The 24,829-nt window shown below is 49.9% G+C and overlaps 1 protein-coding gene across 29 annotated transcripts in view; it reads right to left on the bottom strand.

Annotated features, from left to right (window-relative positions):
* Jakmip3 (Janus kinase and microtubule interacting protein 3) overlaps nt 1-24,829 on the bottom strand; it is a 130,402-nt gene that overhangs the window by 4,278 nt on the left and 101,295 nt on the right. For 18 of the 29 annotated variants that reach the window (XM_060381645.1, XM_060381668.1, XM_060381633.1 and 15 more), the window contains 7 exons: nt 21,897-21,962; nt 21,019-21,087; nt 20,855-20,932; nt 18,522-18,725; nt 17,526-17,591; nt 15,547-15,588; nt 14,036-14,986 (listed from right to left, as the gene is read on the bottom strand). In XM_060381645.1, the coding sequence (XP_060237628.1) occupies nt 14,852-14,986; nt 15,547-15,588; nt 17,526-17,591; nt 18,522-18,725; nt 20,855-20,932; nt 21,019-21,087; nt 21,897-21,962 (660 nt within the window). In that variant the 3' untranslated portion in view covers nt 14,036-14,851. Of the gene's footprint in view, nt 1-14,035; nt 14,987-15,546; nt 15,620-17,525; nt 17,592-18,521; nt 18,726-20,854; nt 20,933-21,018; nt 21,088-21,896; nt 21,963-24,829 lie in introns of those variants that run through there. The other 11 variants (XM_060381719.1, XM_060381742.1, XM_060381730.1 and 8 more) reach the window with 1 other exon arrangement.

The following is a 24,829-nucleotide window of genomic DNA, read 5'->3' as shown; positions in this document are numbered from 1 at the left end:
CTTAACTCACAAGTGCCCCTATAGTCAAGAAGTCTGACGTTACTCTCCTGCCCACAATCTGGAGTTGGGAATACAGCTTCGGAAATAAGACTCTGCCTGCTCGGACCACATAAAGAAACAGACTATAGCAGGCCCTGCCTTCCCTCCCAGGTCTGGAACTTAGTGGAACAGGGTTAAATACCCAACAACCCCCCCCCCCCCAGCCTGGAACTATGCCTCTCAAATGGACTTTCCAGAAGCGCTGAATGGATATGCTTGCATTTCTCTTCTGTAGACAGTGTGCTCCATAGAAACCTCATGGGAAGGGAAGAACACAGAAGCCTCTCAGGACCCTGTGACCTTGTCTATGCTCCCCGTTCCCTTGTGTTGGTGAATCTCCTTATCCGATAACACAGCTGTAATGACTCAACCACAGAGGGATGAGGTTTAAAACCCTGAGAATCTTAGTGAGCTGCCCAGCGAGTTGCCCAGCCTGGGGGATGATCTTGGTGACCCTGTAGTATTTCATTTCCTCTGCCACTGGGAAGTGTAGCAGGCCACAGCCCTTAGCAACCATGAGCACAGTCATTTGCTGATTTGCCTTTTCATGTAACAGGTGTTTATCTGGGTGTATCAGGGGCCAGACCATGGACTCCACAGTGACAAATGCAGGCACAGACTGCTGCTTACCTCCTCGAGAGCTCACAGTTTAGAAGGATGGGCAAGAGGATAGGACTGAGCAGCACACAGGTGAGCTGCTGGTTGTGGAGCTACTGGTGCTGAGAGTCCCCTGCCAGCTCCAAGCTCCTTGAAGTAGACACCACGAGGTTGACACCTGCCTCATGGCTATGTCATAGGTTTAAAGAAGACCAGCAATAGGGCCACAGCCTGCCCTCTCTCTGGTGAGTGAGCAGTTAGTGAAACTTCAATATTGGGTGACAGTGAAGCTAGAGATACCCTGTGAGTTGGGATCGTATCCAGGGGTCTCAGCTCAGAGAACCAAAATGAGTAGATTTGGGTGGGAATGAGGGTAGGGACAACAGGGTTGTCCCTGACCCCACCCCTACACTTGCAGTGGGGAGCAGAGCCAGCAGGCATGGGGCCTCAGGCTTTTGGAGCTGCGGAAGGAACAGCCATGGGTAGCACATGAAATGGCCCTGGCATATGGATGGGAAAACAGCATGCTGATTTATGTCAAAACAGTTGGGGAGCAGCCCTGCCGCCTGTGTTTGCACTGGGAGCTTCCACAGGCTCTCAGCTGTTGGGAAACAGTGAACTGTTGGCACAGGAGATGAACACCTTCCTGGGTCCTGAAGAGTGCAGCTTGGATCGGAATCAACTGCTGCAGATGGTGACACTGGAAAAAAGCTGGGGGCCCGCATCCTCAGTCAGGGTGCAGAGACAAAAAAGAGCTCCCATCTGTTGAGACCACTGGGAAGGCTGGGACCCTGCAGCCCCCATACACTATTCTCCAGGGCTCCCAGAGTAATGGACCTCAAAATCTGAAGGGATGGGCCAAAAGTAGAATCTTCCTCATAAGCTTTTTTTGTCCAGTCCATCAGCTAAACATGTTCAGGCCAGACAAAACCAAGCAGCGATACCAAGGCCATTTTGGAGCCCAATCATTCCTGTGCTTTGGGGCAATATCAAAGAATAAACAACCTGATCAGGCAGTGACCTAGTGTCTGTCTTCTCTCTCTTCCTCTCACCCACTCTGTCTAAACCCCTGGGCTAGCAGATGGGCCCAGTGACCCCAGCTTCCCCCTCTCTCTCCTGTTCTCTACAGCCTCAGGTCAGCCCAGCCCCTCACCTGCCTCCTGAGAACAGCACTGATTGCTCAGCATACCTGGCCTCCCTCCCGAGTTTCCCAGAGGCGCTGACAACTGTGTATATGACTCTCTCTCCAGCTCAGAAACTCCTGCAAGGCCCCAAGAGCCCCGCCTCTGAAATGGAATGGGGGATGGAAGGGTGGTCTCAGGTCTCCTTGCTTTGATATCTGCCAGCTGGCAGGCACAGCTGCTGATCCTGCACCGGCCTGGCCTTTTATTGCTTTGTAACTCACTTCCCTGACTCTCCTGAGTGGGGCTCAGCTTGATCCCTGGCTCAAGCTCCCTTTGAAAGTCATTCTCCCTTTGAAACATCCAAATTGCCACTGCAGGACTGGGAACAGAGCTCAGCCCTCTCAGCCCCTCCTCCTGAGGCTCCAGCTTGAAGGCAGCAGATTGGGGAGGTGTGTCTCAGTCTTTGGGGTCACATGAGCCAAGCTCTGTAATCAGCCTGCTCTGTGTATTTGGCTGTGTGTCTTCAGTGGGTTGTTTCTCTAGCAGACCAATGCTCAACTCTGGGGTCACTGCCATCCTCTCAGGCAAGCAAGGTCAGAAGCTCCGGGAGACAGGATGGCTGCCTCTGGGACCCCAATGCTTTGAGGACTCAATTCAAGATTCTTAATGACACTTTGCTTAAGTGGGAATCTGGGAGCCTGACCTCCATAGGCTCAATCTACCAACCTAACTCATTCCCCAGAGAACAGACAAGAAAGGCTCAGGTTCAGGGAAAAGGCTGGGCCACAACCTGGGTCATAGAAGGACTCAGATTTCCATTGCTCCCACCCAAAGCTCACCACTGGGAACCTCTAGTAATCTCTCTTTTGGCCCATCCTTCCAGAGGAGGCCCTGGATCAGACACAGAGAGGGTAGGTCACTGCTGTAGAGTACTGCGCCCCAGGCACCACGGTGAGGAGGGGCGAGCAGAGGCTGGCAGCAGACAAGGGAGCCCAGCACCAGGCAGGAAGGGGGATTTGCACTGTGGGAATTGTGCTGTGCCCTAGGCTCACTTCAGTACAACAGGGTACACTGGGATCTTGCCTGAGGGCTTAGAGCCAGGGGCTCAGGAAAGAGGGCACATGAGGATCTCTGGACACTCCCCTCCCGTGCATGTAGTGTGGGGTCCCAGCACCTCCACAGCCACCACTGGTTTCTGCCTGCTGTTTCTCAGTTGCTCTGTAATCCTTCTGGCCTTAGGAGCAACCGCTGAGTCCTCTTGGCTTTTTTGTTTACAGAAGACCCCCAGCCCTCTACAGATGAAGGCAGCAAAAGGCTGCTGTCAAGTCCAGGGACCTGGGGCTCTGATGGTTGTGGTCCCCAGAATGAGAGCAGGAAGCCCAAATCAACTAGAACCTAAAGAACACCTCTGGGTCACACACCAGGCCGGAAGGGGGATTTGTGCTGTGGAGATGTGCTCGGCCCTAGGCTTGCTTTAACACACCGGGGCACACAGTGGTCTTGCCTAAAGGCTTGAAGCAGAGTCCCGGTGCTGCAGCTCCCAAGTTCTGGAAAGCATGGGGCAGCCGAGTGACATAGCCACAAGCCCCACAGTCTCCCTCCCACCCTGTCCGCTCAGTCTCGAGACACGAAACACCGGCCTGTCCTCACCCAGGTGTCCTACCCCGCTCTTAGAGTACTATTAAAAGTGAGAGCCCATGCCTGGGTATAAGCAAGGAGTCATTTCAGGGGTGGGGCCAGGCTAGACCCTCTCAGGGTTTTGTCCATGGTGGACGGCTAGGCTAAGGCTTGTGCTACTCCAGGGCGTGCCTAAGCTCCTGACTGGATATGAGCACATGGCTCAGCCTCCCTTTGACTGCTGTAGACAGCCAATCCAATGGATGGGTGTGCACACACACACACAACCAAACGCACAGGCACTTACATGCAGGTGCGCACACATAATCAAAGACATAAGCACACATCCCTGCTAGAATCTAAAGAACACCTCTGGGCCACACACCAGGCTGGAAGGGGGGGGGGTTGTGCTGTGAAGGCACACGCAGGTGTGAGCACTTCTCGCCTGCTTCCTTCCTTATCGGTTCCTGGATGCTTCTCCTGTCTTGGCTGCAGGCAGCTGCTCTCGGCTGACAGTGGGGATGTCCTGCTCACATGTCCGACACTGATCTCTCTAGCAATGACATCCCTTATTAATGGCCTCCCAGTAGCGCTATGAAAGGCTCCATTATTGCACAGACCGAGATGGTCACGTTATAGATGGGCGGCAGCTGTCCCACAGGCAAGAGCTCCCGGGGAAGAGAGTGAATTAGACAATGGAGAAGCGAGGGGGGATGGGATACCCCCAATTTCCCAGCAGTTGTTCCAGTCTGGTCTGAGATTTTGTGCAACATGCCCAGGAACATTTGAGAAATGATTTTGCCAGGAAAAAAAAAATTTAGAAAAAAAAAAAGATTTTAAAGAGCGAGCAAAAATAAAAAGCATTGCAGGCAGGATGAACTGGAAAGGCTCTGAGAGCTGGACATTGGTGTCACTTGATCCAGCACCTTCACTCCAGAAACAACAACAACAACAACAACAACACACACACACACACACACACACACACACACACACACACACCAGGAGACTCCCCAAGAACACCTAAGAAGCGCCACTCACAGGTAAACAGCACACAGGTCCACCGGGTGAGAGGAAACATCCTGTAGGGAGGGAGTCGCCTACACCTAGGGGTGCTTCTAGGTGAATCTCAGCACAGTGACAGGAAGTGCAAACCCCACACCCCCTGGCTCCGTAATGGAGACTTGAGGACCAATGAAAGCTATCCTATAGCAACTATCCTATAGAGTCCTCTGCAAGGCTCTATGGGGGAAGGGCCAGACCTGGGAAGAGCAGCTGGGCCATATATCCGAGCTCAGTGCTGTGTGTAATGGCCCCTCTGGGATCACAAATATGAAAGGACTCAGGACCAAGTAAATCATTAGATGCTGCGGCTATTGTGTGGTGGCCCCAGTAGTGGGCGGAGCAGCTTAACAGCCTGCCACTGAGAGCCAGGTGGCGACTAGGTGCTCCTTAGCAGAGGCCAAAGGGAACCTTTCTAAGTATAGCAATTGCCCTAGGAGGGGACAGCCTCTAGCTCAGGGTCCACACCTAGGGAACTATTGCTAAACTACTATGCCTTTTTGTTTTTGAATGAGATATACAGAGCCGGCGAGAAGATATATTCTTTGGGTTAAAATAAAGAATATTACATATACACATTTTAAAAAATTCTGTGTGTGCACAATGCTCATAGACCATGGGTGTGTTCTGAGAAGAACAGCTTCTCCGATTTAAAATGGACACCATCATTTCTGTCATGCCGGGGGGCATGGCCTGCAACCACACTCAGTAGGGGCTGCTCATTGGCATTCGGGTACAGGCTCCGTGAGGAGCTGTAAATCCGAGGCTGCTGACAGTTAATCTCACACTCCGTGAGCTTCAGGCCCTGAGCTGGAAGGGGCACAGTTCCTGGAGGTCCAGCCCAGCCCCCAGAATCAAATGGGATCAGAGAGTTTGTCTGGGCCAACAGGGAACGTGCCACTATCAGCCTTATCCTGTCTGCTCCCCGCTTTGGGCACAGAGCAGGGGTACTCCAGCCAGAAAGTACTGACCACCAAATGATGGCTTGTTCTAGCAGAGCAAAAGGGCTAATCAGGAAGAGGAAGAGGTTCCCCTTAGAAAGAGTTCAGGGCACAAGGCCACCCCTGAAAACTGAACTGCTACCCTCACGGTGCCTCCAACACAAAAGGAACCGTAGACAGTTTAGAAGGAGACAAGAAATAAAACATCTGCAGCTTAGAACAACGCAACGTTTTCTCCCCTCCCCCACCGACAACACCAAAAAGTTCAACGCTAAAGAAGCTGATGTAAGTTTTGCCTGTGTAAGTGTGTGTGCATGCATGTCTATACGTATGTGGGCGTACATGTGTGCACATGCAGGTGGAGGCCAGAGGTTGACATCTTGGCCCTCCTCCATCACTATCCACTTTACCTATTAAAGCAGCATCTCTAACTGAACCTGGGGCTCCCTGATTCTCATGGTCTAGCTAGCCAGCTTGCTCTGGGGATCCCTGTCTCTGACCTCCACCTTGAGAGACAGGTTGTCACAGTAACCAAGTGGGAGCAGCACCCGATACCAGCACAGGAGGCTGAGGCAGGAGAAATGCTGTGAGTGTGAGAGATCAGAAGACAACCCCAGGTGTCGTTCCTCAGGTGCCATCCACTTCTCTTAAAAAACAACAACAAAAAAAAACTTACTTATTTTTATTTTATGTACATGTTTTGTCGGTGTTTCAACCGCATATATCTGTATGAGAGTGTCAGGTCCCCTGGAACAGAACTGACGGACAGTTGTGAGCTGCCACGTGGGTGCTGAGAATTGAACCCTGGGTCCTCTAGAAGAGCAGCCAGGGCTCTCAACTGCTGAGCCATCTCTGCAGCCCTACTACTTCTAATTTTTGAGATGAGTTCTCTCATTGGCCTGGAACTTGCCAGGTGTGCTAGGCTGGCCACGCATGAGTTCCTGGCATCCACCTGTCTCTGTGCTCCCGGTGCTGTGGTTCAAGCACACACCTCAGTGCTTCTCTCTCTCTCTCTCTCTCTCTCTCTCTCCCCTAAGAATCAAGCTCAAGCTCTCCAGTTTAAATGGCAAGATCTCTATTGATAAGCCATCTCCCAATAAAGCCTTGCTAAAAAAAAAAAAAAGAGACACGAGGAAATGCTTTTGAATTTTAAACATATATTGGCTAAACTAATGTGTCTAGATTATATGTAAACACACTTAAACACTACATTAGGAGACTATAACAAAAAGCCCATTTCAAAAATGGGCAAATGAATATGAAGAAAAATGTTGCCAAAGAAAATATATGGATGGAAAATGAACACAAAAAATGAACCCAATGCTATTTGTCATTAGAAAAGTGCAAACCACAACCACAATAAGATGCTGCAAAACCAACCAAGCAAAGCCCCACAGAATAGCAGATGGGAATACAAACTGCGATACGTGCAGGCATTGAACGCTTTCCCATAAAATTAAACATATTGCCAGGTAATGCATAAGCTCTGTCCTAGGTATGGACCCAAGAAGAGTGAAGGCCCCCACTCACTAAAGCATGTACACAGGCGCTATGGCAGGTCTGTTCATTATTGCGCCAAACTGGAAGCAGCTCTGCTGATCTTCAGCTGGAGATGCTTCTAAATAAAAAGGGATGCGCTGTCATCCACAAAACAATGAAGACGAAAGCCAGGCTCCAAAGCTACAGATTATGTGACTTTGTTTATATGACTTGAAATGGCAAAACTGAAGGGAGGAAACAGACCAGAGCTACCAGGAATTGCTGAGGGGCTCAATAGCAAAGGAGTAAGGAGGGAGGTCTGTCTGTCAAGATGGTGGTGGACAATGTCATGAGTGTATCAAAACCTAGAAAACACTTACTACACATTACAAATAGTAAACACCATTACATGGGAAATTAAAAACAAACAAACAAAAACAACAACAACAAAAAATGCAACGTAGGGTAAAGAGAATACAGGCTGTAACACAGGGCCCCACATGTTAGGGACAGTGCATAACTGCCCTGGAAAGGAAGGAGGGGAAAAAAATGACTCCCTAAGTTATTGTACTGGCTGGTTGTATGTCTACTCGACACAAGCTAGAGTCGTCAGAGAGGAGGGAGCCTTAGTTGAGGAAATGCCTTTACAAGATTGGACTGTACCAGACCTATAGGGCATCTTCTTAATTAGTGATTGATGTTGGAAGCCCCAGCCCATTGTGGGAGGTACCATTCCTGGGGTGGTAGTTCTGGCCTCTATAAGAAAGCAGGATGAGCAAGCTGTGATGGAGAAGCCAGTAAGCAGCACCTCTCCATGGCCGCTCCTGTCTCCTGGTTCCTGCTCTGTTTTGAGTTGCTGTCCCGACTTTCTTTGATGATGAACTATGTGATAGGAAAGTGTAAAATCCAAATAAACCCCTTCCTCCCCAACTTGCTTGGATCATGGTTTCATCACAGCAGTAGTAACCCTGCTACGAACGACAGTTATTTTGGAGAGAAACATTTTGTCTGGACACTGTAAGAGCAAGGACAACTAGAACCATACACAGTGCTGCAGTCTAGGTAATGAACTTGTGTCTTCGGGATTCTGAGATGACTTTGTCTGTACAGAACCGAACCATAACCAAGTGCGTTGTATGTGTAAGAGCCACATGCCCCACCACTGTCAGAGCAAGGGGTGGGAAACAGGAAAGAAGCGAGGTTAGAACAAATCAGGCATAGTGGGTCTGAATCTGGGAGTTAACTATGAACTCATGGCATTAAAATAGCAACTGGTGGATGATAGATTGAGAAGAGATGGTAGATAAGATAGATGATAGATGGAGAAATAGAAGTAGATAATCACGGAGGAATAAAAACGGGTGAAAGTGACAGAGAAGTAGATGATGGGTAGATGATATATAAATAGATAGGCAGACAGTAGATAGGCAAGCACCAATGTTAGGTCGACATATTTTAGCACACATACATGCTCCCTGCCATGATGATAACGGACCAAACCTCAGAAACTGTAAGAAAGCCCCCAATGAAATGCTTGCTTTTCTGAGTCATCTTGGTGTCTCTTCACAGCAATAGAACACTGACTTAGATACATGCTTTGCCCAAGAGAAGCAGGAGGATGAAGCCATTCCACCATCAAGAGGCCTTGGTTTCTTATTTATAGTCTTCAATGGGACCCAGCACTACTTGGAGAGGGGTGGATCCAGGCCTAGCACAGGGACAACATAAGATGAACCTGGAGAACCTCATGGTAACAGGAAGTGTACAAGTAAGGAGTCAGGACACGTGGCAACCTGAAAGAACACTTGGGGTTCAAGAAAAAAAGTGATAGGATTGACTTGATTCAACAGTCCCACAAGAACACAGGAAAACTCGCCAGCATGTAAGCAAGAGTTTGGGGAGAAAAAGAACATGTGTAGGGGGGTCAATGTCCTTTTCTTACTGTACACAAATATCACCCAGGGCTCCCACCTTAGTGAGCATCAGTGCTAAGGCATGCTATTCAACATGTTGGCCTCTGGCACATGAGGGTCCTCACTGCGCATTATGCTTGCCTCAAGCTAACCACGAGAAAGCACAAGGCAGAGCAGGCAGACAGAGTACACTACAAAATAACCTGCGTGTTAATGGCATGCCAGGAAGGAAGAGGGAACACAGAGAACTGAGACCTTAAGCGGAGAGATACAGTGACTGAGACAGCCTGGAATCCAGGAACAAAACATATTTGGCCAGAGGAAAACTGCAGGAGTTTGACTGGTTGTTTAAAACATGCCTATATCATGCATGATATTAACATGAGGAGAAGCTAGGCAAAGGGCGCACAAGGACTTTCACAGCCGGGTGTCATGACAAACACCTGCCACCCAGCACTTGGAAATAGAGGAGGCAGGAGGAGAGTGAGTTCAAGACCAGCCTGAATTGCATAGAAAGAAACAGAGGGAGTGAGATGGCTTAGCAGGTAAAGACACTACCAAGCCTGATGACTTGAGTTCACTTCCTACCCCACACCCACAGAAGAGAGCTTTAGCCTGCAAGTTGACCTTTGACCTCCATACAGTGCCGTGACATGAACCTGAACCTGCTTGTGCACACACACATGCACACACACACACAATTTTAAGATTTTAACAAGAAAACCTCTTTGCACCTATTTTTGCAATTTTCTATCTAAAATCATTTTAAAATAAGAGCTTTTTGAAAAGCCCCGTGGGGTGAATGGTGAAGCCTAGTCAGAAAGCAGGTCAAGTTCCATTACTGCATTTACTATGCCAAACATACATCAGCCAGCAGCTCCCGGAGCCACCTCTGGAACAGAAACCAACCCAGAACCCTGTAGTCCTCAGGCAAGAGGAGCCTCGGGTTTTCCTGGCCCATGGGAGGGGTTCTGAGCCAGGAGCTGAGATTACAGCACAGACACCTCACAAATGGGACGGAGACTGGCAACCATGAAAGAGGACCGTAGTGCAGCAGCCTCGAGTAGCATAAGGGGCCGCCATGGTGGTCACACCCACAGCCAGCTTCCGGCCTCTCTCCTCTTCTCAGGAGTCAGGACTCCACTCCTCTCCTCTCCCCTCTGTTTGGTCCATGCAGTCAGCTCCAGGAGCTGCTGGGTAGGTTTCTGTCTCACTGTTTGTCTCCGCCCCATCAGAGGTACGGACCTGTAGGGACTGTTCCTTGTTAAACCTTCTGGGCTTGGTGCTGATGCTATAGTGTACCTTTTCTAAGGTGTCTGAGCATCCGCTCTCTCTGATCAGGGTCAGGATGAGAATACTTGCTTGTACCTGCAGCACCCTTGGAATCAGCCCCTTCTCTAGGAACGCTGGTTCCTTTTATTGAAAAATATGCAGGTAATCCAGCCGGCCTCAAAGAACCTCTGGCTCTGGCCTCTAGGCTGCTCTGTAGCATGCTGGCACCCACGCTAAGAGGTAGCCACGGCTTCTTGCTCTCCTCCCCTCCATGTTGGCCACTCCAACATTAATGTCCACAGAGAAGGAGACGGTCTCAGTCGTCTCTAGATCCCAGACTTGCAAAAATGCTTTCAGGGGAGTGGGGCCCTGATAGTTATAGTTCTAATACAAAATATCCCCTCAGGCTCATGTTGTCAATCAGGCTTAGTCACTAGCTAGTAGCTTTGTTTGGTGGTGGTGGTGGTGGTGGTGGTGGTGGTAGTGGTGGTTTGAGATACAGGCTCACTCTGTTGCCCACTCTAAGCTGAAACTCACGATCCTCCTACCTCAGCCTTCCAAGTGCTAGAATTACAGGTCTGGGCCATCACGCCTGGTTGGTGGCACTGTTTTGAGAGGGTCAAGAATCTTCAGGAAGTGGGGCCTAGCTGGAGGAAGTAGGTCATAGGGGACGGGCCCCTGGAAGTGTCTTGTCCCTGTCACCCTTCTGTTCCCCCCACCCCCTTGCTGCTTCCTGTCTGTTCTGACATGAGTAGCTCTGCCACACCCTCCTGCCATCAGGATCTACGTCTCACCATAGTCCCAGAAACCATGGAGGCCAACCACAAAGGGCTGAGCCCTCTGAAACCTAAAAGCCATCACCAGGTTATTTTGGTCACAGCAACACAAACAGAACGAATACACTGTCAATGTCTATTAACATCCAGATGAGGAGAAGCTTCTGTAAGGGGCAGCCCTGCACATGCTCCCAGAACTCCTCTCCTGGTCCTGGTTCTGTTTTTTGTTTGTTTGTTTGTTTGTTTTGTCCTTTTTTTTGTCAGTTTGACACAAGCTAGAGTTATTTGAGAAGAGGGAACCACAGTTGAGAAAATGCCTCCATAAAATTGGCCGGTAGATGAGCCTGCGGGACACCTTCCTGATCAGCGATTGATCAGGAAGATCTAGAAGAAAGTAGGCTTGGCTCTGGAGAGACGGCTCAGTGGTTCAGAGCGCTGGCTGCTCTTCCAGAGGACCCAGATTCCCAGCACCCATACACTGGGCTTACAACCACCTGTTACTCCAGTTCTAGTGATCCAACACCCTCTTCTGGCACTGACAGCATCAAGCACACACTTTGGGTACATACATACATGCCATTAAAACACTCATGCATTAGAAGAAAAAAAAAGGAAGAGAAGGATGGGAAAAGAAAGGAAGGCTGGGAGAACTGAACCACTAAATGACACTCTTCCAGCCTCTGCGTAAGTTCCTGTCTCTGGGTTTCTGCCCTGCTTGAGTCCCTGCCCTGAATCCCCTGGATGACGGCTACATGCAAATAAATAAATAAATAAATAAATAAACCAACCCTTTCCTCCCAGACTGCTTTTAGTAATGGTGTTTATCTCAGCAATGGAAGTTCTAATATACCCTTCGTGTGGGAACTGTTCAGACTTGAGGCACAGTGACTCTGTGAACCCCTGAGGCCCACTTGCCCACAGGTGTAGGAATGGTTGCAGCCAATGGGACAGGCACATCCTATCACCTAAGGACCTCTCCGGAAACTTAGGACTGTTTCCCTAGGAAGATGGCATTGAGCTGACCTGTGTCTACTATCCCTCACCCAGCTACCAGCAAGAATTAATGCCAGGCACGTGATGATTTGCCAAGCAAGTAGAAAAACACCACAGTGACAGCGAGATTGGATACATAAAGCACACAGCAGGGACTAAGCAGGGACTTGAGCCTGTGGCTTAGTCTCGCAGAGTTTGCTTGGTTGGAGCGCCCCCGTGTGGTTCATGTTGACATTTCCTGTAGGGCACAGCCAGGAAGCCTCCTGCTCCCTATCTAGAACAAGCCTTTGTGTCAACTTTCTGACTGTGCCTGTAGACACCAGAGGCCACAAGCGGCCACATACTGCCCTGCACAGGGGGCTGGCCTACAGTGAAGACCAGTCAGTAATATAAACCCTGCTTGTAAGAACACGCAGCCGAATGTGACCTGAAAGATGAACAAATATCTTCTGCCACCCTCTGAACGGACAGAGCTCACAAGCTCATGCTGTTCTCCCGCAGTGGCAGCTCCCCAGAACAAAGTTGTCTCCTGCACAGCCCCATCAGGGAAAATGCCCATATCTCTGGGAAGAGGCTTGGTGGGAAGACTGTCTTGCTGAGGGCCTTACCAGGCCCCACAAGAGCCAGCTCACTCTCCACAGGGCATGCTCGTCTTCCCGAACAACAGACACCCTTGTTTAGAGACTCAGCTTGTGGAAGAGAGGCTCACCTAAGAACGCCCGGCCTGCAGGGCCTCCCAGAGAGGAGAGACAGGTGGGAGAGATGGACACAGGGCCAACACACGGACGCTCCTGAGGAGGAGCATGCGCACAGGAGAAAGTACTCACGGGCTATGTGTATTCCTCTTCTACTGTAGGTGGAAAGGGCATGTGCTGCGTCTCCTCACGTGACGTGTCTCTATAAGTCCCTGTCCCCTATGTCTCCACACGTGACGTGTCTCTATAAGGCCCCATCCCCTATGTCTCCTCACGTGACATGTCTCTATAAGGCCCTGTCCCCTATGCTCAGCAGTAGGTTCCACCATGTAAATTCTAAGCTCTGCTCTGTCAGTGGCAGGACAGGTGAGCTCACCAGGACCACTTACAAAGAAACCACAACGCACTCCTGGCTGGTGGGATGTCTCTGCTGAACAAGTCCTACTGAAGCTGAATGCCCCACTGCAAGCTGTAGGTCGCCCTGGGTGTGAGAAATTGGAATTTCTGTCCCCTTCTCTAAACTGGGCAAGCTCCATCCCCCAGAGGGAGCTGAGACAGTGCTACGGCAGGCCTCCATGCCCCAAGAGATACACACACCCACACGGTCCCTTCCCAACTCCGAGAGGGCCTCAGAGTGTCTCTGGGTAATCTGTTCTCAGTCATCTCCTCCCCACAGTGGGCTCGATGTGGCCCAGAGGGCCCCAAGCTCTTTTGATTTGTCTCGGGGCCTGGGGCCAACAAGATCATCCTATCATGGGAATCTGTTCAAAACACACAGTGTAGCTAGAGCTGTCATCTTAGCCTCTCGAAAGGCTGAATCAGCCCCCGGGGTTCAGAGTGAGTTCTGGGCAGCTTAATAAGACACTGTTTGAAAATAAAAAGTGAAAAAGAAGGTTAGGGATATTCCTCAGGGGTAGAGAACTCTTCTCGAATGTGCCAGGACCCGGGTTCAATTCATGCCTTGTGTGTAGTGGATGGGAACTGTTTTCACCCGCACTGTAGCGGCTTCTGCCATCTTCAGAGGGAACTGGGCAAGGGTGGAACACTGTGTCTTGGGGAAGGGCTTCCTGTCAGTAGGGTTGGGGATGAGGGTGCCCTGTGTTCATTTGTGCTCACCACTGCATTGGGGACAGGGAAGTTCCCACTGTGTGAGGGGTCCGCCACAGGCACAGATGGATCCACGGATGAAGTAGAAAGCTTCCGTCTCAGAAGTTTTGCTAGCACCAGGGTGAGTCTGGAGTGCATGAGCCATGGCAGCTCAGGTTATTCCCCCAGAGAGCAGGGGTGTCTGAGTTAGCATCAACAGGGAAGACGAGGATCCTATATGTTGGACTAAAAATGGATACGGGAAGGCCCTGGCCCACTGGTCTACAAAGACACGCCAGGCTCCTCTGGTGGGCAGGGAGGGGTTGAGGGGTGAGGACCTCATTCACATTTCAAAGGGCATATTCAATCAAACAAAAGTAGCAGCCCACCAAATAGTGCAGAAAGGAGGGCTGTCCCCCATGGACAGATGCTGTCACCTACCTGTAGGCCATTGGACTGTGGCTACCTTCTGAAGTTCATGGAACCTTTAGGTGCCTCTTGTCTTCACCTTCTCTCCCAGACCATTTCCTATGTGTATCAGCTCTGGACGAGGCCATCTTCAGCTACCTTCATCACCTGCCCTTGCCACTGAAGTTCTCAGGCTAGGCCCACCTGCTGAGGGTCTTCCGGGCTAGGAGGGCCACACCTCCTCCGTGTCTGGGCTGTGCTTTGATCCATACAGGCCAGGCTTCTGTATACTCATCTCATACACACCTTGGTCTCTTCTCTGGTCTTTCCACTGTGTTCCTGGCCAGCAGACTTGGATAGGAGTCTAGCTTTGGTGTCTGGGGGTAGGGTAGGGGACCAGTGGGAGGTCATGACTCCATCCTTACAGAGACACCAATGTAATAGAGAAAGGTTGGGCATGGAATCTGTCCATGTGCAAGTGCTCAGGACCACAGTGAGTGACCTCAGTGCGATGCTCAGGGTCACCACTGAGACCACAGCCTTCATCTTGCCATTAGGGGCAAGTCTGGGCAGTTCTGAGATCTTCTTCCAAGAGTACTGATGGTCACTATGGGAACGAGGGGGATGTCCAGTGTGGGCTCCAGCACAGGAGCAGTTCTTACCCCTGCATGGCAGGGAACATTACCACATTGCTGTGATTGGGCTGGGGCCTGCTCTCTGGGCTGAAGGTCACCAGGACCCAGCAGCCAAGGCTAGGCCTCTCCTAGAAAAACACTAGTCAGCAACACCAGTTCTAGCCCTGGCTCACCCCCAAGTGGACAGTGGCTGCAGGTCACAGTGCTTTTGCCCTCACCCTCCACAGGGCAGGGCACAGAGCCCAAACACTCCCGAGTCTTCAGTGTTGAAATGCAATTTCCCATGCTTCCTCTGGTACCTGCTGCTTTCTGGTCCTGTTAGAGGACAAAGGTCCACCTTCGCAGAGGGCTAGAAGAAAAGAGTCACAAGCACAGGACTTAGCGGATGAAGGGAGACGGCAAATATGCCTGCTGGTCTCCTGAAAAAGATCTCTCTGCACCCTCCGAATAGCAGATCCAGAGGCCTGAGATGAACTGTGTCATTGTGCGTCCTCACCTCTAAGCAGAAAGTGGTGACCAAGTGTGGTGCAGGCTCTGTGGGCAGGCAGAGTAGTAACTCTACACATTAATTCCATTCCTGGGGTTGTAGTGACCCAGTGACTTGGGGACATGGAACCTGAGCTGCAGAGGTCACAGGAAAGTCATAAAGCCACCTTCTGCTGCCTAGTGAATACTCCCACACTGGGTGCCAGTCATGAGCCTGCCTTATACCCTCTCACGGGCTCAGTGCCTGGAGAAGGGCTTCTGGTTTCTGAAGGGCAGGTAGCTTTTCAAGGAGCCTCTAGAAGACCCAGGAGTGTCCTTTCTGCTTCGCTGAGGGCAAGCAGGCAGCAGCCTGGGCAGCTGGACCACCACTGTTTCCCAGTAAAAGGAGCAGGACCAGGAAACACCAGCCTCTAACGTACTCACCAGTTCAGGGTGCCAAGAACAGCTATGACCAGAGAATGAAAGCTAGGGAGAAAAACAAGAACAAAAATAAAAACTGAAAAGGAAAGGGGAGGATGGAGAAACACAAGGAGAGAAAAAGAAGAATAAAGTTTGTAGTTTGTCTGGAAAGAAATGAACCGTGATCATAGACAGAGAGGGTCTGTGGCTGGCTGGGGAACAGGCCAGGACAGGGAGGCTGCAAAGGACTCCATGACAATCCCAAGCTTAGGTGACAGTGCTGCCCCAAATGATGTTGGGAGACTAGGCACAATCAAAGGCTCAGCAAGCTGAGCTTCTAGGGGCCAGGAGTCTACGGAGGGTCACTGAGCTGAGGATGACACCAGAGCAGGAAGGCAGTCCTGGTGCCCAGCAGTTAAAAGTACCATAGTTTGGAGGTGATTCCTTTATAAACAACAGAATATACTGATACTCTGAATAGAGTTGACACTTAAAGTATTGGCTGGATTAGGGGTGGGGCCTGACCAACTTGAAGAAAACCAAGCAATTCTATTCAGGCATTTAGGTAAATTTGAAAGCCCGGACACCAAACTTAACATTGTTCTAGTGTTAATTCAAACATGTGTCCTTGGGTTAAGACACAAAATGAAACAGGCATACAGTCTAAGGAATACTTTGTCACCTTAGGGGGTTTACATTTATTTGATGGGCAAGAAGGCCACAGAGTAGACAGCATGCTGGCCCAGCCTTGAGCTACCTAGCAGTTCCCAACTTGCCACTTCTCTCTAAACAGAGCGGAAGTCTTTCCCCAGGGTTCCTTTTGGAGACCAATGTCCCTAGACTGTCAGGGCAGAAATTATAATGTTAGAAACTCAGGTGAACAGCAAGACCGTGTCCCTTCTTGTCCTCACAGGGTGCCCAGTGTACATATCAGGTGTTTGCCCATGTGGACTGGAGTTTGTAGGCAGTCTCTGTTGGTACCTTCTTTCACAGCCTACGCCCTGCTCAACTCTTGGGTCCTATCTCCATGGTAGACTTTGGAATCTCTGTGAGGTCTGCTGACCAGTGGCAACAAAATGCCCCACAGAGGGTAATTGTTGTCACTGTTAAGGCAGGATGGGCTGGCTGAAATGGCCAGCTGCTGGGGACTGCTCTGCAGAGGGCAAGGAGCACCTCCAGGACCTAGCTATGACTGGTGAGGAGGTGGTCTGTCCAAGCATGGCCTCCTGTTCTCCCCAGCAGGAACAAGGCCAGCATGTGGGTCCCACTGGCCGCCTCCTGCAGCTGGTCACTTTGATGAGATCTGTCCCACAGTCAGGAACAATTACAAGATTCAAGAAAGCAGCTGACTCCAGAAACCTGGCTCTAGCCCCCAATCAAGTGGATATGAAACTTCCCCGAAGAGACAGCACGGCAGCCTACAGGTTTTTTTGGGCACATACTTTTCAACTCCGTCTGGGGAGTAATGAGTCTGTCCATACCAGTGAACAGAGGCCCTGCACCCCAAGCTGCAGAGCCAGGGTCTGGAGAAAGCATTTGAACAGGCACCCCAGCATCTCTGCTACTGAAGACACTGCCTGCAGATCAGGAACAAAAGGTCTCTGGGCCCTGAGAGCAGCTCTTGGGGATCATGGTCTGTCTTTCAGGAACCTTATTGTCAGACAGCCCAGCATGATGAACCTGGGTGGTTCTTCTGCACCACCCAGGATACCAGCATGGAACAGAACCCCAAGTCCCTAGCCCAATATATAGATCCAGAGGGGAAGCTGAGGCAGTACAAAGGCTACAGGGCAAGGCTGTTTGAGGGGCTCCTGGCTCTGGCCCAGGATACCCACAGCTCCAGCCCAGTGGGCTCCTATATGTTCATCTCCACTCTGCTTTGCATGCGCTACCTTGCAGACCAGCCTCAGCCAGGAGACTTGAGCTTGTGTTCTTATATCAGGATGTCAGGTGAGCTTAATCTTCCCCCCACAGTCCCCCCCCCCGCCATACATTTGCTTTACCTTTTCTTCCAGTTCCTTTATTTGTCTCTTTTGGGTTTCTATTCTTTCTTCTAGCTCTTTAATTCTCTGCAATGTTAAAAGAAGGAAGATGTTCAATAATCAGAGAATTGGGGGTACCAATCATAAAAGGGTCAAGATCTCCCCTCACTTTTTTGGTGACTAGTATCCCACAAAGCAGCTCCTATTGGTCCAGCCTTCTCAAATAGAGAGTCCTTCCCCACTTCTCCTGTGTCCTCTGACTTGGTCAGGTCAAAAACTTTGTCAGGTGTTTAAGAGGAAGAGCAAGGAATTAGCCTACTCTCCTTCCTAGGACAAATATACAGAGCATCAGGCAACCAGCAGTCAATTAGAAAAACTTTCCTTCTGTGGCTGGCTGAGGCCTGAGGCCTTGGAAGCATCTCAGTATTGACAACAACCCATTGATGGAGCAAAAGGACAGCAGTGACATTCCTCATCCTAACTACCCAGGAGCCCAAAGCAGCCCATGGAGGGCTCGTGAGTCAAATGTCTACAGGCACATCCTAGTGGTTGATAAGCCCTGTCAGATGGCCTATTGGCCATCATGGGAAAGTAGCATCCAATCTAGTAGCTTATGTAAATCTGCATCTGAGCTTTTATTTATTTTTATTTTTTGGATGGTCTTCTGTGGGTTGTGTCCATAGAAGCTGTTTTCAGGCCAACTCCACACAGGCAGAAGCTGTGACCGTCATAAACAACAGGTCTGGATAATGATCAGCTGCTCTCCACCGACAACACTTTTACCTAAGGGGACAGTGTCATGTAGAAGACCTGGAAGCCGGTTCATAAAGAGCTGCCGCTCAAAGGCTTCAGCAACACAACTGCTGGACCAGGAGCTAGTGAGGGCGGGGCATGGACTGGGTGTGAAAGGTGGTCATTGTGTGGTCGTTGGAGATCACGGCTGTTGGATGTGTGGCCCCTGGGAAGCTGGGACTCGAAAAGACCACCGACCCCCTACTCCCACCCCACCGCCAGCACCTGCTGTGCAATCTGCAGCAGTTCCATGCGCTCCCTCAGGATCTGCGCGTCACGCTCTCGCAGCTCGCTCATGACCTGGCGCTTCCACTGCTCCACCGCCACCTTGAGCTTCTCCCGCTCGTCTTCTGACAGCAGCTCAGCCACTTTGGCCCCGGCTTCCTGCTGCAGGGCATCATACAACATGGCTTCCAGCTCCAGGATGTGCTGGGGACAGGAGACAGGCATCAGCCCTCCCCTTCTCCAGGAGTGGGCCCACCCTCTCCTGGGTAGCCAGCCTTGCCTCTTAGCAGGGTTCCTGCTGGGGAGGAAGTGTGTCCACTGATCTCTGGGGGAGGGCCTGGCGTGTCACAAACACCCTACCTACAATCCAGCAGGCAACCTAAAAGAGCTGGGGCCACACAGCAGCCAGGACTCCCTGCAGATGTCCTAGTCCCACAGTGTGCTTATAGCTTTAGCTTTAGCTGCATTAGCTGTTGCTCAGAAAAGGGAAATCAGAACCCCATTCTCATTGTTTGTTTGGTGCCGGGGTTGGAACCCACTGTCTCAGACATGTTAGACGATAACCATCAGTGAGGGTCAGACCCAGACCCTGAGCACCAGCCTTTTAAAACAAGTGTGATTACACGTGGCTAAGATAAACATTGCAGAAGTTTCTCACACTCCTGCTAGCAAGAACTTTAATCTGGACTTTGTTTATAGACAAGGATATAATAGGGGATGAGCCGTGGTCTACCAGATGGACTTTCTGTCTTTAAGTTAGCCTGCTTACTGTCCTGAACTAGCAATGGCCCTAGAGTAAATGTCACTGCCATCTGACACACAGCCTTCGGTAACCCCAGGGAGCAATGCCAAAGACCTACAGATGGTAGATAAATTCACCACAGGATCATCCTTTGCCACCCCATGAAAGGCAGATGAAATATAACAAAGATTTGTGCTGCAATGAAGAGAGTCATGTTTGAACAATGTTTTTGGAAAAACTACTGCCCTAGCCTCTCTGTGCCTTTAAGGACATTTGATTGGACAATACACAGCCCACAAGATAACAATCCTATAACTAGCTCCCAGAAAGGATATGTGGGCTTTGGGTTTCCAAGAAAGTCTCTGCAGCTGGACATTAGGTGTCTCTGTTACACCAACTATGATTCAACACTTGATTGAGTTCAGTGTCCTTAGAACAGAAAGATTAACAAATGTTCCGATGGAACTCCTTAGGTTCTCAAGATGATGCTGGCAAGGACAGGCTTATCAGAAGTGAGACAAGGGCTGCCTCATCTGGAAAGGTTTGAGAGTGTCTCTGGGAGTTTTAGGTACTGGAAGTTTGGTTTCGAGCATGATGGTACTAAGATGGTAGAACCCTTAAGAACCTATGGAAGCCATTTAGTCACCAGGGTACTGTCCTTAGAAGGAGTCAGCATGGCTCTCAGGGACTCAGAAGTGGATTGCTATGAGAGGGGACTCCTGGCCTCCGAATCCCTCTGGCTGCCTTGCTGTGATCTCTGCCTTCCCCACAATCTCTCACTATGATGCAGGGTTGGAATGCAAGCAGATGCCTCACCAGGGCCCAGCAGATGTGCGTGCCTAATTTTGGACTTTCAGCCTCAAGAGCAGTGAGCCAAACAGACCTCTCTTCTTTACACATTATCTGATCTTGAGTGTTTTTTTTAATATAGCAACAGAATGCATACTAACATAGGTAATCATGAAGTGTCAATGGACTTTCAATGTATCTTTTAAAAATTTTTCATTCATTTTTATTTCATGTGTGTTGCATATATGACTGTGTGGTAAGACAGCTGCCATGTAGGTGCTGGGAAATTGAACTTGGGTCCTTTGGAAAAGCAGCTAGTCCTCTTAACCATGGAGCCATCTCTCTAGCCATCAATGTTATCTTTAAAGGGATATTCCCCAAAGGATGACCAGATACACACTCCAGGTCAAACTTGCATTAGTTCAAGTTTCAGATGAACAAAAGGAGGGTCTACAGTAGACTCATGCTCCCTATGAAAATTCAACTGTCTTCCCTTAATTCCTAAATATACTACGTTCTCATTAACTGTGATATCACCTAATTTTATGTTTCTACTAGTTCTCAGTGTGCCTACACTCACTTGCCCATGTGAGCCCTCCTGTGCTCGCACTCACGCTCACGTATCCATGTGAGTCCCCTGCGCTTGCACTCTGAAAGTATTTGTTGAATGAGTCCTCAGAACTCAGCCAGAGAAAGGCACACTAAGTCTTGGTGCCTCCTAAAGGTCTTGAGCCTGGCCACACAGGCCTGCAAGCTATCCACCGGGGTGGATAAGCAGGCAGATGTCTGCCACTCTTCTCACCTTGTGGGCTTGGTCCAAGGCCTGCTTCCTGTAGTCCAGCTCCTCATCCAGGTAGCCTTTCTGCTTGCTGAACAGCTCCTGGAACACAGAGGACCAGGCCTTGGCCTCAGCCATTCAGACCTGGTGACATCAGTTCCAGGGGCGCTCTGGGGCATCCCACTGACCTTCTCGCTCTCCAGATCTACCATTTTCCGCTGTAGGGCTGACTCTGTCTCTTCAATCCTCTGGAGCCACTGGGCACAAACACAATGAACAGGTGAAGAAGGTGACTCCTAGCATCTCCCATATGAATCTCACTGCCAACCCCTTCCTGCTCAACTCCAAGGAGATAGCCTAGAAGAAGGCCTAGGGAAGCCTGGCTAAGGAAGGGGGTTAGAATTGACCTGGCATTGTGGGCTTCAGGTACCCAGCTCGATCCAGAACCCACTGCCCATCCACCTGACATTCAGAATGCCTGCCACTCCCACCTTCCCTGGGAGAGAAGGTTTGGGAGCAGTAGGAGCAGGTCATCTTAGAACTCTGCCAGGAGAGACTGGATGGTCTGTTCCTCAAAATCTTTGTTTACCGGGATCCCCTTTTCCTACATGGCTAGAGGCCTGAGGAAGGGCTGATGGTATACCACTAAGCAAGTCCAGGCTAGGGGCAGGACCAGGATGAGGCTGGGAAGCTAAACAGAATTAGATCAGGGAACCAAGGAACACTATCGGTTTCACAGACTCAACCCAGCTTCCAACCTCTGGGAAAAGATGGAGGTGGTAGTCAGCAGTGGGGCAGCATCTGTGGGAGGGCGTGGAAGTGGGAGTCAACATTGGGGCAGAGTCTGTGGTGGAGGGTGGAGGAAGAGCTGTTTGGGCCAGTGTTTGGCTGACTCTCCCCTTTGCAGAGGCATATGGCAATGCTGTTTGACCTGTGCGGGCCAGTTCCCCAGACAGACAAGGAAGACCCAGGGACCATGTTCCTGCTCCGAAGGCCCTCATCCCAGGGAGAGTATCTATCTACAGGAGCCCCATCCTCTCCCATATAGCCACAAAGTCCTTGTTACCTTTTCTGCCAAGGTCAGGACTGTCCTGGCTTGAATGACAACCACTTGTTCCTCATTGGTCAGATTCTGTGCACAAAACAGAACACAGAGTCAGAGTCTGAGGGTGGGGGTCGGGTGGGGGTCAGATGGGGTGGGTGGTGAATGAACAGGGGTCTGGGTCTAAAAGGTACTTTTCACTCAGTCACCCTCTGTATCTCTGGTGCCTTTTTTTCCCTACCTGGTCCACTATGGGACACTGTCCACATTACCCCCTCACTGTCAGAACATCAAAAGTCTAAGTTAACCAGCCGGAGCAGGTTAACCTGCATGCAGGCCTGAACTATATCTCAGAGACAAGTGTTTCTCTGGCCTGCCCTGTCCTGGTCTTCACTTTAAAGCCAGAACTATGCACATGCAGCCATGATGAAGATACAGTGTCCATGGCTGAGAAATGATCCCACTTTCTGTGGGGTGTTTGTTTGTTTGTTCATTTTTGCCTTTTTCTGTATTCATGTTTTTCCCCCAAAGGGCCTCAGGTGGTCTTTCTCTAGGTGGTCAAATCTCAGGATTTGTCTGGCTTTGGAGACAAATGGGTCCTCTGTCTGGATGTGGCCACCACACACCCAGCGTTAAGGCTGCCAGATGCATTGAATCTGGGTGCCAGGTTCCCATGGGAGATGCACCAAGAGGAGCAGGAGGCATAGCCAGCCAAGGCTAGACCAGGAGAGCACAACTGTACCCCTAGAATGTCTATGACTGGATGACTCAGGAAACTAGGTCTTCCCTCCTGGAAGGTGAACTCCATAAAGGCAGGTGCCTCTTTCCTCCCCACAACGTCCAAGTTGGAATGAAGTTCCCCACACCACTCTGTCAGGCAGGCAGGCAGGTGGCTGTAACTCCCTGGGATGGTCAAGATGGCAGCCTCATCTACCAGGGCTGGACCTCCATATCTTTACTCCTCCACCCCTACTCTTCTCCCTTACACACTTCCTCATTCATCCTTACTGCTCCTCATTCTTCCTTGCTTCTCCTTATCTCTCCTACTCTTCTTCATTCCTCCTGTTCTAGAAGCCCTTAAAAGCTTCTAGAACCTCATTACCCCTAAGGGCCCAGCTGGGTAGCCATAGCTTTGTCTGCTGGGCAGGATGATGATTGTTGGAGAAGTTGAAGAAGGTAGATTCAAAGTGATGGACAGGATCTAATTGAATGCATCAAAGCAGGTTGAAGTGCTGTGTCATTTTTTGGTCTGACTCTCTCACCCCTGGAGATCATTTCCTAATGCCCTGCTTTGTCAGAGAGCTGTTTGACAGTCTACAACCCTCTCTTGTCCACGTGACAGCAGGTGACTGCAGCATCTTGAGCAGGACCGTCTGCAATGAAGGATGGTTTTCCATTTTAGCCCCACTGGTCTCTCCACTCTGCCCCTGGTACCCTGGCTTCTGAGGAACCCGAGGCAGGTAGGAAATGCTCTGGATTTGTGTCTGATGATGGCAGCCATGGCCCTCATGTATTCTGACTATGAAGGTGACAGTCACTTAGTCTCTCACTAGCAGATCCACTGAATGCTTCCAGATAGGATTCACAAGGGTCTGCACAGCACAGTGTTGGATCGTGACAAGTGCAGTAAGAACTGCCAAGGTCTGCTAAGTGTGAGATCTCGCCATATTCCCTCCAATTGTAATCCTTCTCTGCCTTGTGGTCTATGAGAGTGACCTCAGAGGCTGTATAATGATCCTAGGGTAATCATGCTAGTGGTACTTTTAAGTGAGCAGATACTGGGTTAAAGAAGAGACACATAACTGAATAGGACCATCACACTAACTGCCATTAAATCAGATCTTCAACCTTCTGAGGCCTCAGCTTCCCTAGCTGGAAACAAGAAGTTAGAACCCTAATGCTAGAGCCTAAGGCACAAAGCACAGTAGCTATCCCTCTTATGGTATGGGGCTTCATCTTTGCTATAAAAGAACTACCAAGAATGGTTAAGGGGTGGACATGGCCACCAAGGAACTCCATGAGGGTGCTTCTCCCAGCCCTGCTCCTCACTGCTTCCCAGGAAATGGGCAGATAAAGAGAAATGTTCCTGTCAGCACCACAACTGACACAGGAGGAGTGGGAGAGATGAACAAGTATGTTATAATGAATGGAGAATAGATGGGTAGTGAATGCAGAGTGGAGGGAAGAAGGGAGAAGGTGAAGGGAGGTAGAGAAGGAAGATGATGGAGGAGAGATGACTGAAATTAATTTGGATGGATGCATAAATGGATGGATGGAAAGAAGATGCATGGGTGGATGGATGGGCGGGTGGATGGATACATGGTAAACAAAGGATAGAAGGATTTACAGAGATGAATAGATGGATGGATAAAAGGTGGATGGATGGGGTATGGCAGACAGAAGATGGATGAAAGGAAAGGTTGATGGTGAAGGAATTGATAGGTAGATGGAAGACAAATGACGGATGGATAGAAGATGGATAGAAGATGGATAAGTGAATGGAAAATGTATGCATGAACTATGTATATACATATAGATGGTAGACAGAGGATGAAATGATGAATGGGTGGAAGGAAAGAAGGAAGGAAGAAGGAAGGAAGGAAATGAGAAAAGATAGACGGTGTGGTGAAGGGTTGCTTTGTCTAGTTGGTAATTCGTTGTCTTTTGAGAAGCTTGCTGCAGAAATTGGAATTTTTGTCCATATGACATTTGGAGATCACCTATGGACTTTACTTTCATTCCCAAATCAAGGAATTGAGAATTCCAATGATCCCGGGCTGCTTAAGAACAATACCACCCTAAACCAGCCCAGTGTGGTCATTAAAAGGTACAGAGGGTACAGGTGACTGGAAGTAGCAAGGACTGGAAGGCTGGGTCCTATGGTATAGAAACAATGAGCCACTGTCAGACTTTCCCCAAGTTTAGGGGGCCATTCCAAGCAGCCTCTTCACCGCAGG

The sequence above is a fragment of the Meriones unguiculatus genome, chromosome 1, assembly GCF_030254825.1.
Source record: "Meriones unguiculatus strain TT.TT164.6M chromosome 1, Bangor_MerUng_6.1, whole genome shotgun sequence".
NCBI lineage: Eukaryota > Metazoa > Chordata > Mammalia > Rodentia > Muridae > Meriones > Meriones unguiculatus.
The sequence above is the reverse complement of the archived record's forward strand: the minus strand, read 5'-3'. Positions and strand labels throughout refer to the sequence as shown.